The sequence below is a fragment of the Brachyistius frenatus genome, unplaced genomic scaffold, assembly GCF_029030835.1.
Source record: "Brachyistius frenatus isolate BFR_SWC_R1_liver_20210118 unplaced genomic scaffold, ASM2903083v1 Contig_370, whole genome shotgun sequence".
NCBI lineage: Eukaryota > Metazoa > Chordata > Actinopteri > Embiotocidae > Brachyistius > Brachyistius frenatus.
In genome coordinates, this window is record NW_027210969.1 from 106,516 (window position 1) to 120,000 (window position 13,485).

General features: G+C 42.4%; 1 protein-coding gene across 7 annotated transcripts in view; it reads right to left on the reverse strand.

Moving 5' to 3' along the window:
* Window positions 1–1,011: 1,011 nt before the first annotated feature.
* Window positions 1,012–13,485, reverse strand: part of LOC138636354 (cytohesin-1-like) — a 19,309-nt gene continuing 6,835 nt past the window's right edge. For 5 of the 7 annotated variants that reach the window (XM_069724333.1, XM_069724335.1, XM_069724334.1 and 2 more), the window contains exons 2-12: window positions 11,299–11,381; window positions 8,096–8,160; window positions 7,609–7,675; window positions 7,308–7,426; window positions 6,600–6,793; window positions 6,034–6,182; window positions 4,633–4,745; window positions 3,927–4,005; window positions 3,737–3,808; window positions 2,678–2,832; window positions 1,012–2,593 (exon numbers count right to left, since the gene is read on the reverse strand). In XM_069724333.1, the coding sequence (XP_069580434.1) occupies window positions 2,515–2,593; window positions 2,678–2,832; window positions 3,737–3,808; window positions 3,927–4,005; window positions 4,633–4,745; window positions 6,034–6,182; window positions 6,600–6,793; window positions 7,308–7,426; window positions 7,609–7,675; window positions 8,096–8,160; window positions 11,299–11,381 (1,175 nt within the window). In that variant the 3' untranslated portion in view covers window positions 1,012–2,514. Of the gene's footprint in view, window positions 2,594–2,677; window positions 2,833–3,736; window positions 3,809–3,926; window positions 4,006–4,170; window positions 4,416–4,632; window positions 4,746–6,033; window positions 6,183–6,599; window positions 6,794–7,307; window positions 7,427–7,608; window positions 7,676–8,095; window positions 8,161–11,298; window positions 11,382–11,863; window positions 11,959–13,485 lie in introns of those variants that run through there. The other 2 variants (XM_069724339.1, XM_069724337.1) reach the window with 2 other exon arrangements.

A 13,485-nucleotide genomic window follows, 5' to 3' on the forward strand; every position in this document is an offset into this window, starting at 1 on the left:
CCGACGGGGGTGTGGTGAAGCTCCGCCGTCCCTCCAGGAGCCTTAAGGACAGCTACTAAGAGCTTTCGCAGCGTGTTTCCAGCTCCGCCCGCGGATAAGTGAACCGCGCGTTATTATCTTTGTAAATTAAAGGACGACGTGGCGAGTTTTTAAAGCGACTGAAAAACATTTGGCTTTTTTTTGTTTTTTTTTTTTTTTGCGTCTGTTGCACGAGTACATTTTATTTTGGAAGTAAAAGGACAAAAGTTTTTTTTGTTGTTGTTTATTTTGAATGTCGTAAAAATCATAGTAGTTTAGACGCGAAGCTCGAAGTTAGTTTTACGTCGACAACGGATCAGATGCGTGACGGTGTCGCGAGTCCGTTGTCGACGGAGAGGTTTAGCGTCTTTTAGCTCTTTGTTTCGGTTGAGTCTCACGGCTCTCAGCAGCGATTTCGATATAAAACAACAACAAAAATTTTTAATTAAATAAACTGTCTCGAATGTTAATAAAGTGATATTTTCTGTGCTGCGCATGTTTTTCTCAAAGAGGACTTTCGTGCTCACGTGATCGTTGAAGATCAAAATCTGACCGTTCTAGTAAATGAACCCGATCAGATAACAGGCAGAAAGTAACCGTGTGGAAAAGTGTTGACAGCGAACATCTGGTGAAGTTAAGATTGTTTACACAGATGGTTTCATTAACGTGCCGGCACATGACGATCGGGTGCTTTTGTGTCGACGCCGCATAAACACGAGATAAGAACTTTGATAAGATTTTTCAAATATTTGGGTGTCAATCATTGATGTCTTTAGTAGTTTAAGATTTAGTCCGAGTAACAAAATCCCCCCTGAACAATCTAGTTGATGCAAAAAAAAAAATTATCAAAAGATTGACTTACTTTTTTTTATTTTTTTGAGGCTTGAAAGCTCTTTTGTTTAAATATTTCCAAGGTCGCAAACGTTTTCCGTCGACATTGTCGGCCGAGCGTAACTTAATGAATCGAGTCTAGATTTAAACCGGAGGAGAAGATTGCTTTGCAAACTTTTAATGAGACAAACGGGAACAAAAAAAAACAAAAAATTACAAGAAGTCTGGATGAATAAATATTTAACTATGTATGCGTTACCCTTCACGTTCATAAACAGTGCACTGACAACAGGCCAACAGCAGTAAGAAAACAGGCTTAGAAAAAAAAAAGTATTTATATGGCGACACACTGAACACCGACGGTCAGGACAGCGTCCCAGAATGAGTCCTGAACTAGATCCGTTTCTCTGTGGACGTCTTCGTCGAGTGTTTCAGATTTATCAGGTCAAAGATCCCAATTTTAGAAACTGTATCTGAATCACACTAATCAGCCCCTCCAGGGGTTTTTTTTGTGATCAAAATTTTTTTTTGCTTTTCCAAGTCAGGGGGGGAAGAATAATAAATTCAAGTACTACCTCATGAAGGAAGCCATGTTTTTAATATATATTTTCTGAACTTCAAGAACCAATGGGCTCAAAGTCATAAAAATGACGGTTTCACATAACAGTGTGACTGTCATATAGAATAAATACATAGGTTAAGTCTGTAAAAATATTTCTATACTTTAAATTCTCTTTAAATAATATTAAGTGCATACGATGTGCACAAAAATATATTGCAAAATACAACTAAGTGTATAAACTTGTGTCATTTAACACAGACTGACAACGCTCAACGATTGGTCGCCTAATTGTCATGATAAATAATAATAATAATTTAAAAAAAAATCCATTTCCCATAAACCCCGTCACTTCCTGTTTTGTGGTTTGCTGTGATGATGAGAGGAGGTTGAAGAACTTCGCTGATTTTAAACGAGTTATTTTTATCGAAAAAGCATGTTTTTTTGTTTTTTGTTGTTGTTCGAGTTCGTCTAATGCAGAGACATTATGGGATTATTTGAATTTGAATTAATTATCACAATCGTAATTTCCTGGAGGGACTGAGTGATGTGCAGAATTTTTTTTTTTTTTAAATCAAACATCAGCAGGAAGTGATTTAAATTGGAGTAACAAATTCTGTCTTACCTCATTTTTCTCCTGGAGACAGAAGATGAAAACATTTCCTGCCCTTTTTTTGTTGTTGTTGTTGTAAATATCTGTAGAGACTCGATGTACTGAAGCAGACCGTACAGCGACTGTGTGAAAAGGCTCCGAGGTCAATCAGACATATTTCAACAGTCGTTACAGCAGATTTCCAGATGAGTGGGAGTCCTAACCGGAGGGCACGGCCTCATTACAGTGCTGCAGAACCAGAGCTTTGAAAAGGTCAAACAGAAAGAGCTCTTTTATCTGCAGACGGGAAATCGAAGAGTCAAGTTGAGGTCAAACCTGTGACGAAGGTACGTCGGTTCTAAAGGTAACGAGAAAGGAGCTTTTCTTTCTTTTTTTTTTTTTTTTTTAAAAGCTGAATCCTCTGCGTCGGGTCCAAGTGTCTCTGCAGCAGGAGCATCAGGTCCGCCTCCAGCAGGCCGGCGCTCGGTGCCTCCGCGTTTGACCCGCAGCGGCTCTACAGCCCCTTCAGGGAGGAGACCTTCTTCTTCCGGGCAGCCAGCATCTCGTAGAACGGGTCTTTGCTGATGGCGGCTCTGCAGGAGGAAGATGATTAGACCTCAACATCTTCACCGTCGGTCCGATCACGTGCAGCAGATGAAAGTGTAACCGTGACTCACTTCATGCTGTTGATCCATTCTTCCTTCTCCTCTGCGGTCGGGGCGGAGATTCTGTAAAAAGTGTGGTTGCCCTCGACGACGCGGCCGTCTGCCTCCGTCTTGCAGGCCTTGATCACCTGATCTTTGTGGTTGGGGATGAAGAGCTCGAAGCAGTTCTGGGAGGGAGCGGTAACAAACGCGATGACTCAGGAGGTTTATCTCGGCAGCCAAGTGCAAAAACGCAAATGAGCTTTTAGGGTTGGATGGAATATATAGATTTTATAGGACATTAAAAAAAAATATAATAATAAACGGCCAAAAATATTGATCAGCTTTACATTTGATGGGAATTTAAAGAAGCAACTAGTTGATATCCAACTGGAACAAATACAAGATACACAGAAAATACCCGTGATGGGAGATAAATGTGATATATATTTAGGTGCCAGTTTATTAGGTACACCTCACTAATGCAGTCCTGAAACCGATCCTCCTTCATGATGTTTAGGTTTTGTTGAAACTGTTTTCATTCAACTTAATGACCATTATGGAGGCTGCAGTTGATCCGATATATGTTTCGGCCTGGTGGACAAAATAATAGAAACACCTGCAAGTGTAATCCAGTACAGTTCAACAACAACAGCATGTCCACTATAGAGTTAAATCAACACTTCTTTGAAATGGTTTCGACAAACAACTGAGCAGTACAACCTTCCTGAGGAGGATTTATCGTTTTAGTCCCGGGGCTCTAATAAAAAAAGCAACTTAAGTCTTATCTTGGAGAAGAGTTGAAACAAATGTTCATGGGGGATGTGCTTTGCTAATCATTCAAATGATTTCTTTCAGAAAAAAAAAAAAGCCAAATATTACCGAGTACCAGCTTTAGAGTTGGAAAAAAATGAATCTATATTAAAGTGCTCTTTAGATGCAGCCCTACTTTAGATAGATCACAACATATTTATCCATTGCTTACTATCTTCACATTTGGGAATGTTTCCTTCCTTCATTCAGGAGATCCAGAGGTGGGCTGCGACACGGCAAAAAGTACGAGAGAGAGAAAAAAAAAGACCAGCAGTTTACCGGTTTCTTGGAGTCGTCGACTTCTCGGATACTCAGGTTTTCCAGTGGAATAATCCCTCTGGGCTCCTTATCCTTGTAAACAGAGAGAGGAAACAAACGACAGTGGGAGACCTCTAAGTACAACTTATCCAAGCACACATCGCGCAGTATTTAGCAGATGCCTCTTCTCGGCCAAACGGGAATTACTTACAGTGGTGTATTCAAAGTAGTAGAGGCAGTTATCTGTGAGAATAAACCAGCGCCTCTTCCAGGTCTTCACTCGTCCGCCTGAGGACAGATTGCAGGTGAGCTGCGACTTCAGGAAAGACACAAAACTGGACTTGATGTACGACACAAAATCAGCGGGTTAAATAAAGCCGACTGACCGCAAAAGCTCAGGTTAAAAAAAAACACACAAAAAAAACGAGTCAGTGGCCGGCAGTTAGAAGCCGATGTGAAACTCTTTTTTTTTTCATATCGGGGCACAAGCATCAAGCAGTGTGAAATCGGATGTGAAAAATGATGTGGCTTCTTGTTCTGACTAAAGTTGTGATGCGAAGGTGAATGCACACAGCCAGCAGGAGTAATACGGTGGAGGTGGAGGGGAGGGGAGGGGGAATGGTGGAGGGGGAGCGAGGGAGGGGGCAGTTCAAAGGCAAAGCAGAGCATAAAAGCCGGGGTGTTTGAGGATACATACCTCCTGGAGTCAAAAAAAACATGAAACACAAACAAGAAGAACGTCAACAGGAGTTTATAAAAAAAACAAAAAAACACTGAAAGTGTTCATAGTTTCAACAACACAGGTCTGTCTTCATTGTATTAAACATGTTGTTACACAGGCAGTCCACTAGAGGGCATGTTTACAGCGTCTTAACAGGAGGACGAACTGAAGGTTTTCCACCCAGAGAGTTCACATACCGAGTTTGAGCAGCCAGCCTTCTCTGTCGGGGTTGAAGAAGGTGTGCGTGAGGTCGTTCCCGTCGTCCTCCGGGATCTTAAAGGGTTCGTTCTTGATGCTGTCGTACAGGTTCTGCAGAGGGTGACATGCAGAACAGGAGGGATATGAGATGGTTAGAAAAAAAAAAATGTATTGCTGGGTGCAACGTGAGGAGGAATAAAGAAGCAATTTGCTCAGAGTCACAGAAGTTGCCCGCACTGAAAAAAAAAGAAAAAAAAAGTAGAAAAGCCGAGTTTCTATTGAATCTCAACTATTCTTTGAAATGGGACTGTAGATTTTGCTGAACCCCAGGAGTATAACAGAGTTGTTTTCTGCGTTGCCTCTCGGTACGTTTTACATTGCTATTACTTATTCAATCCCCCTGATCCACAGGGAAACGGCAGCTAGAGTCCGGTCCTGATACACCGTCAGGCTCTGGAAACACTGCAGATGCTGCAGGAAAGCGAGATGACGAGACACTTTTCATTATGCGCCTTCTTCCTCCTTTCAGAGCAGATCTGCGATGGTTCACAACCTCCAGCTGTGAGCGCAGCTCCTATTAAGCACGCAGCATTCAGCCAGCGCGCACACAACCGCTGCATGTAGCCGTGTATAAAATTATATGTCACGGCAATAACCATAACAACCAAAGCACCGCCATGGCAACCGCCACGATCCCAGCGACAGACTGTCTCCCTCGGCCTCTGCAGCAGCCGGTGAACCGACTCCTGTAACGTTTCCTTCTTAAATGAGTCCGTGTTTAGTGTCTGAGCAGCCACAGCTGAAAGGAGCACCGCCTCGGCCTGTGGTCACAACCGACCGCGGTCTCCTACATAATACATGACGCTCCGTCATAACGCCGAGCAGGCGTTCTCCACGGATCACAGTTATTGGACGGTGACGAAGAAGCCTTTCCGAGTCCGCAGGCCTGTTTGCTACGAGGATCCTCAGCACCCGGTGTCACGTTATAGTTTTACTGGGTCAAAGAATCGTAAAAACGATCATCTAGTTATTGAAGATCAGACGATATTTTTGGGCTTTGTATACTGCAAAGACGTGCATACTGTATTGTGAATGATGTAATAATAAAATGATATACAATTCTTCAATGATTTTCATCATTTGTGAGGCGCAGTTAAATCTGGCAGCTGCGTTCTCTCTCTCTGTCGCAGTTTAAACGTTCTCCCGAGAAGTGAAGCCACGACCGTGAACAGGAAGAGAAAAATACGTCGTTTTCCCATAAAGCAAGTGCCGTGTGCCGTTTTCTGTCGAAATGAGACATTCCCGTCGCTTGAATTTTTTACTTGCAACGTGACAGCCGGTTCAGCGTCTAACAGAGGGAGGTGTGTTTGGAGTTGTTTGCGTTGAAGCCTCCTCTCACCCTCAGCAGGTCCTCTGGCAGGTCTCCTCCGTCGTTGATTCCTCTGTTCATCGCGGTGAATCTCTGAACCGAAGGTTTGTCCTTCACGTTGGGGTTGTGCAGACTCGTGTTCAACATGATGACGGCGAACGACAACACGTAACAGGTATCTGAAAACGGAGACAAAGGACCGGATGAACCTTTTTTTTTTCTTTTTTTTTTCTTTTTTAAACGTCCTTGGTACTAAAACGAACACGGTTTAAATGTTTTAATAAAAAAAAAAAACTCTTCCTGTATTTATCTCTGCTCCTCGCTGATTTCAACTACAAAATTCATATTCGTTGCCTTCGATTTTCAGTGTTTAAATAATTGAAATACCAGTTACTAAATGTTTGAACAGAAGTGTTGAATAAATATTAATACAAAATGCTGGTTCCTGAATGTAGTCACGTGGTTAGAATACCCGCTATAAAAAAGAAGATTTGGGGAAATATTATTGTTTTACGGCCGATTTCTGACAGAACCGTTTCCTTCCCCTTTTGGTTGCACTTGTGAACGTGGCGTCTCCCCGCGCGGTGAACACACACCCGTGCTCTGAAACACGCCGGGGTTGCAGTGACAGTATCGCTGGGCGAACGCCTCCATCATGCGGTCGATCTTCTGAGCCTCGCCGGGCAGCCTGAAGCTCCACAGGAACTGCCTGAGAGCCTGGACCAGGTTCAAGTCTGTGAACTCGTGTAACTCCAGGAAGGCGTGCAGAACCTCGATGTTGAAGTCATCTCTGCACGACGCACGAAATCACACGCACACGCACACGCACACACACACACACACACACACACACACACACACACACACACACACACGGGGGAGTAAACAGAAGGAAGACGGGATCAAGAAGCGAAGGCAGCTCTGTTTAACTCGCCAGACTTGAGGAGTTCGACGAGATACAAACGGATTAATCGAGGATCTTTTAGAAGTGATCACGACCTAAAGTATGTAACTTACTATTGTACAATTAAAAAGGCCTGATTTCTTCTTTTAACACATTTACACGCGTACAGTTCTCAAAAAGTTCAGACCGAAAATATATATATTTTTTTTTTAATGAGCAGGTTCTCTGAAACTGTGATTACTTATTTTGAGGAATAGATCTTTTTAACGTGTGAAAAAAATGATCAAATATATTAATTTCATGGAGCTGGTATTGTGCATGCGGGCTGACGGTCACATGTCACGACTTGCGCTTTCACCTACAATGACACTGAAGGAATTAGTTTGGAGGTATTTCTTACCTCTCCCCCAGGTAGTCTCCGATGGCGGTCTTATTAAGCCCCTCCCCCTTGTAGAGAAACTGGGCGATGTCATCACTGGTGTTTTTCAACAGCGAGCTGTCAATCAAGAAGCGAATCCCCTGATGGACAAAACCAGAACACGCAACCCAAACTTAACATCAAACACTAAAAACACAAACACACCGAATATGAAATCCCTCAAAAGAGCCGACGAGGTAAAGAAACGAGTTTTTAATCCAGCGAGTCATCATTTTCTATTTATATAAAGTTGAAGGAACTCCTACGACATAAATATATTTACCTTCCTGGGGTCCATGTTGAACTTCTTTCGGCCCATGGCCATCTGTTTGTTCCTCTGCATACTTTTCCTAAAAACAGAGTCACATTTTTAAAACGCACTATCGGTGGTTAAATCTTCCCCCGTGAAACATTCTCTTGTTTCGGCCTCTCAAATGTGTTTTGCTTCTTTTCTCCGTTTTACACGATCTTCATCTTTTTTTTTTTTTTTTTTTTTAACTGGTTAGATAAAATAAGCAGTTCATGTTGGGCTCTGGGAAAATGTGATGTGCATATTTGCCCGTTTTCTGCCATGAACACACAGGACAAAGTATTTGATCGATTAATCAATAACGTAAACAATCCCTTATGGCAGCGGGCTCTGTTTTGAGCGTCGGGCAGATTTCTCTGGTCATTTTTCGCCCTATAAACCCACTTCCACCAAAACAAACACCGACTAGTGACGCCGCCGACGCACTCGCACGGGGAATGGTAGTCGAGAGACACTTTACCTCTCTTCAGTCAGGCCCAGACTTTCAATCTCATTGGTCACTTCTGCTATCTCATCCTTCAGCCGCTGAGAGCAGACGTGACGTAGAGGAGGGAAAGGAGCAGAGATGAAACACACGGAGGAAGGAAAAAAAACAAAAAAAAAACAAGGATTAGTTTTCTTGGCGTTTTCGGCTGAAAGGAAACAACGTCAGACATATTCAAGTGATGCTCGTGTGAAATCTGACTCTTCACACTGGAGATGCTGTGAATGTCACAGTTAAGTGCACATGGTTTGTCTGTCCGAGCTACCTCCACGACGAGCGCTTCCTGCCGGGTAGGTGACCCACTAAAAAAAAAACCTCCTAAAAGTGCAGACGTGATTCACTCTCTCTCAGACGGACTTCGTTCTTCCTCTCGGCAGGAGTTGCGTGCAGCAGCCGCCCTTCTGCAGAAAATCCTCTCTGGGATCCGGAGCACCTGTTCTGGTGTTCTGGGGTCAGAACCCACCACCCTTTCCCCGGTTTCCCTCTTCCCACTACTCCACTCCACCCCCCCACCCCCCTCCCCGCCCCCTCCCCTGTGCTGACCCAGATTTATCAGCCTATCCGCCCCACCCCCCACCCGCCCCACCCACCCACCCCGGCCCATTTGAGTGTCACACTGGTGGGGAGACGGGAATTCGCAGGATCAAAGACTTTGACTGGCTTAGCGGAGCTGCTCGGGAGAGGCAGAGGTTACGGGCGGAAAGAACAGAGGAGGGAAACAGATGGAGAAACACTGAGCCCGGCAGAAAGATAATGGACCGAGGTAATTATAGAAGGGAGGCAGAAAGTACTCGAGGCCGGCGTCTCACGTCGGCGCTGTAAACACGTGCGACTCTCGGGCGGCGAGCGCGCCGAGGCCACGTCACCCTCACCTGAGGTAAATAAAATTCCACCGTGCGCGTTTCCATGGTTACGCCCCTTTCATAAACTGACAGCGTCCTCTGTCTCCATTACTGGAATATTTCACGGCTCATTACCCGTTAGCCCCCCCCCCCCCCTCCCAGAGGGCAAGACGGGGGCGGGGCTTAGAGGCGCGAAAACGCCGAAGGAGTCGACCTCGGTAATAAACTCCATCCATCAGTCGGCACGGCGTCGCAGCCCGGAGGCCGAGAGTTTTTTTTGTGTGTGCCGTGTGTCACCACGGAGGACGTTGAAAAAAAAAGCATCTCATTGAATCTGTAGTCACGCTCTGGACCGGCTTCTCGAAACTGTTTGGGTGGTTTGTTTTGTGGAGGACGGACATCGTGTTAAAAGAATATACGTACTGCTTTTATTTGACTTTTATTTGGTACATTTCAACATTTTCAATCATTTTAATTCTTCATTATCGCAAAAAGAAAAAAAGATATCAACTAGAAAAATCGCCCATTCTTTTGCGTCCTGAAGTTAAGTTGGTAAAAAAAAAATTTAAAAAAAAAATGGAAGAGCACTCGTCCCTGTCAAGTTACCAAAAATACCAACATTTTTACGTCAACATAATTAATGAACGTAAGTACCCCCCTCAAATGCTGTATTTGTTGTTGTTATTGTTGATGAAGTGTATCAACAAAACATTGGAACCAAGAGAAAATTTGCAGTTTCATGTTGTTACTTAGTTGAATATAGTGTTTTCCACTCTTAGTTAATTTATGAACAATTAATAAGAAAAATGATTGACATAATCCGCAGAAATCAGTAAAAGGCGACAATTATTCTGATTACTGGTTAATTAAACATTTTCTCAATTAATCCGTTACGTGTTCAACCTACAAAATGTCAGTAAATTGCCAAAGAAAATGCCCATTATAAGTTTCTGAAGAATTTGCTGCTGTTGTCAAAACCCAAAGATATTAATATTATTGTTTCATAAAACAAAATAAAAACACAAAATAATCTCAACTGACAAACCGTAACCAGCAAATTTGGGAAATTTTTACTTTAAAAAAAAAAAAAAAAAAAAAAAAGGACAATTAGCCCATAATCGAATTAATTGAGGATGAATTTCTTTCAGCTCCAAGTTAGCTGCCCATATTATTGGAGGAACTCCACCTTATTAGAGGTGGATGATATTAGTAGTCAACACACGATAAATAATTGTATTAGCAAACATTTTTGTTTCATTACTCTATATTTGATCCTCTATATATTCAACTCGTATCATTTGTTTATTTTAAATATATATTATGATTACAGGTCGTGCTCTGTCCCCCGCTCTGCAAAACCAATGTACCCAAATAAAGAGCTGACACAGGCAGTTCTGCTAATTCATTAAAGGTTGTGAGAGGAAGTGAAGCGGGAGGGGGGGGGGGGGGTTAAACCCGACCCTCAGGGCACAGAGGGCTATAGGACAAGCACACAAAGAGCATAGTCTGTCTAAAATGTGTACAGTAATGCTCCGATGGTCAAACCCCCCAGCACCTCCCCAAAAAAAACCACGCATACATAGACACACCTCCCCGGGCGCTCTGGTCTAGACATGGAGGTGCAAATCTCCTCAAGGACACAGAGACAGGAAAGAATTACAATGTGGTGTACAGACAAAGGGGGAAAAAGGACAAAGCAAAACAAACCAGGCTTTTGTAATTCTTGAAGGCTTCTGGTCTGAAATAATCCAAATGATTAAAAAAAAAAAAAAAAAAAAAAAAAAAAAAAATGAAACGTTTCAGTCCAGACGACCACAAGGTTCACAGCAAGGACAAAAACAAACTCCTTTTCATAGCTGCCCAGCTGAAGGAGCATTTTGTCCTGGTAGTAATCAAGACAGAAAACAGGAACAGGACAAAAGAAAACGCCTCAAACATAAATCTGTATTTATACGGAGGAATTTATGGCGAAAATGCCTCACGCAGACTCCAAACGCAGGTTTGACGGGTCTAACGAGTGGAGGAGCAGCCACGAGTGTCGATCCACAAGCCGTTCATTTATATCCGTGTGTGGCTGACTGGGCTTGTTTAAGGTGGTCCGCAGTTACTGAGATCCATAAAACAGAAACACATCAAAGACAAACGCATGTTGCTGGTTTTTGTGCGTACAGAGTTTTAGTTGAGAGTTTACATAGGCCCCAAAACTCAGCTTGGATTTGGTGTAGAGGTCAAGAAATAGATGGAAAAAATAAATAAATAAATATATATATATATATATATATATATATATATATAAGTTGAGGAGAGGATCACCACAGTGTGTGAGTGTATTCTTACTTGAATGTCCTGCAGTAGCTCTTGTTTTCTGCGGCGGATGTTCTCCAGCTCCTGACGCTCTTCTGGACTGAGGTCATCGGGCACTGAGGACAGAAGTACACAAAGCACTCAAACACAAAGATCAAATATTCTCTCCCTTACACACGACAGAAATACTCAATATATATATATATATACACACACACACACAAACACACAACCGAAGAAAAGAGGCCTGAGAGTCCCACTCCTCTGGATCACTATGGCAACACAATCTTTGATCCATCAATTTTACCCGCCCTCCACATCCAGACATGAATTGGAGGATGAAATCAAACCCCTTCGTCTAATTCTGACACACACACACACACACACACACACACACACACACACACACACACACACACACACACACACACACACACACACACACACACACACACACACACACACACACACACACACACACAATGACTGAAAGTGGCAAAGTAGCAATTATAAAAAAGTCAAGTACCATTAAAAACTTCAAAATGTTATTAGACAAACATGTTTTGAACGTTTCTGAGCTACATTTTTGATGACGTACAGAAATATCTGTTCTCTGTTCTCGATGTTGAAACGATGACAAACGGCCTGTCGGCGTGGGAGACTAAGACTTCACTCTCATGCAGTAAAGAATGAGAGCAGACAATTCGATCTCATTAACAAGCTCATTATCATGGAGAATTTATCGAGTCAGAAAAACATTCAACATTTAAGAAGACAGAATTAGAGAATTAGAGAAATATATAACTCATTCAATTAAAATGACAGAAAGATGAACTGATTTTAAAAAATAGTTGCCAATTAGTTCTGATTGATTCATTGTTGCAGCAAAATTTTTTTTTTTTGTAAACTATTAAATACATAAATAAAAACAGCTAATCATAACTTTTTTATTTAAATTACAAAATAACATTGAACATTCATAGTCTCCAGATGGTGATCCTGGTAACTGGTATCCTGCTTTTGAGGTTGATGGTTATGTTTTTAATTAAATGTCCCGACAGCTATTGGATGTAATGCCATGAATTATTAACATTTATGCCCCCCCTCCCCCGTAAACACACTTAACACTAGTGTTGTTTCAAATATAGTTAATCCCAAGAACTGTTGAATTTTTTTTTTTTTTTAATGAGACGAGACGCTCATTTATGATGCAATCACAAAAACAGACTTCCCAGAAGTCCATTTCTGTGCGTGTCGAGCTGACGTGACCGTGTTGCCTCCATTAAAAACACACCCTTAACCGTCCACCACCAAGTGTGTCCTCAGATAGAACAGAAGTTCACACATCACATCTGCAGAGGAACGATAAGGAGGGAAACGCGCATCTGTCAGTCACTGACTTGTGTTTTTTTTTTTTTCTCAAGAAACCTTTAGCAGGAAGGAAAAACAGCGAACGTTTTCCAGTAATAAAACAAAAGAATGTAGCATTGCAGTGTCTGTGGCAGATCTGCATATATTTAATGTGTCACGTCTACACATTTTCACACAAAAAAAAAAAAAAAAAAAGCCTCTGCACTGTCAACTATAATCTTCTGCGTGGCTATTTTCTGAAGCATATAAAACTCTCTAACCAGAGAAAAGGGGAGGCTGAGTAATAAGCAGCCACAGACAAATCAAGCTGTGCTGCTGCTGTTTGCCAGCCTCATTAGTGGAGTCCCGCTGAGGGATTCAAGTGAACTGTTCATTTCACTTTGTCGTCATAACCAAGTCACTCGCTGTCAACTTCTGGAGAAACACAACGAAACAAAGCGAGACCGGGACTTATCAACACCTGCGAACACATTCAAACATTTTAGGATTTGTAAAAAAAAAACACACACACGCACACACACACACACACACACGCACACCCCTCACCCACATAGGAAGGTTTAAGTAGGCCGGACCGGCTCTTATTATAAACCTGAGGACAAGAATAACTCACTATTGTGAGCGGGGAGGCAGTAAAACTGGTGTTCACACTCACTTCCCCGCTCTGCTTATTTATTAAGAGAGGAAATAAGAAATCAGATTCATGATGGCTTATCAAAACGGTCATATTCTCTTCACAAACAAACACAAAAATACATATTCTGACATAAATAACAAGATGCCTCTTCACACTGTCCAACCAGCTCCTCTGCAGAGTCTCGAGGTCATCGAGCGAGTGTTTGCGTTAGC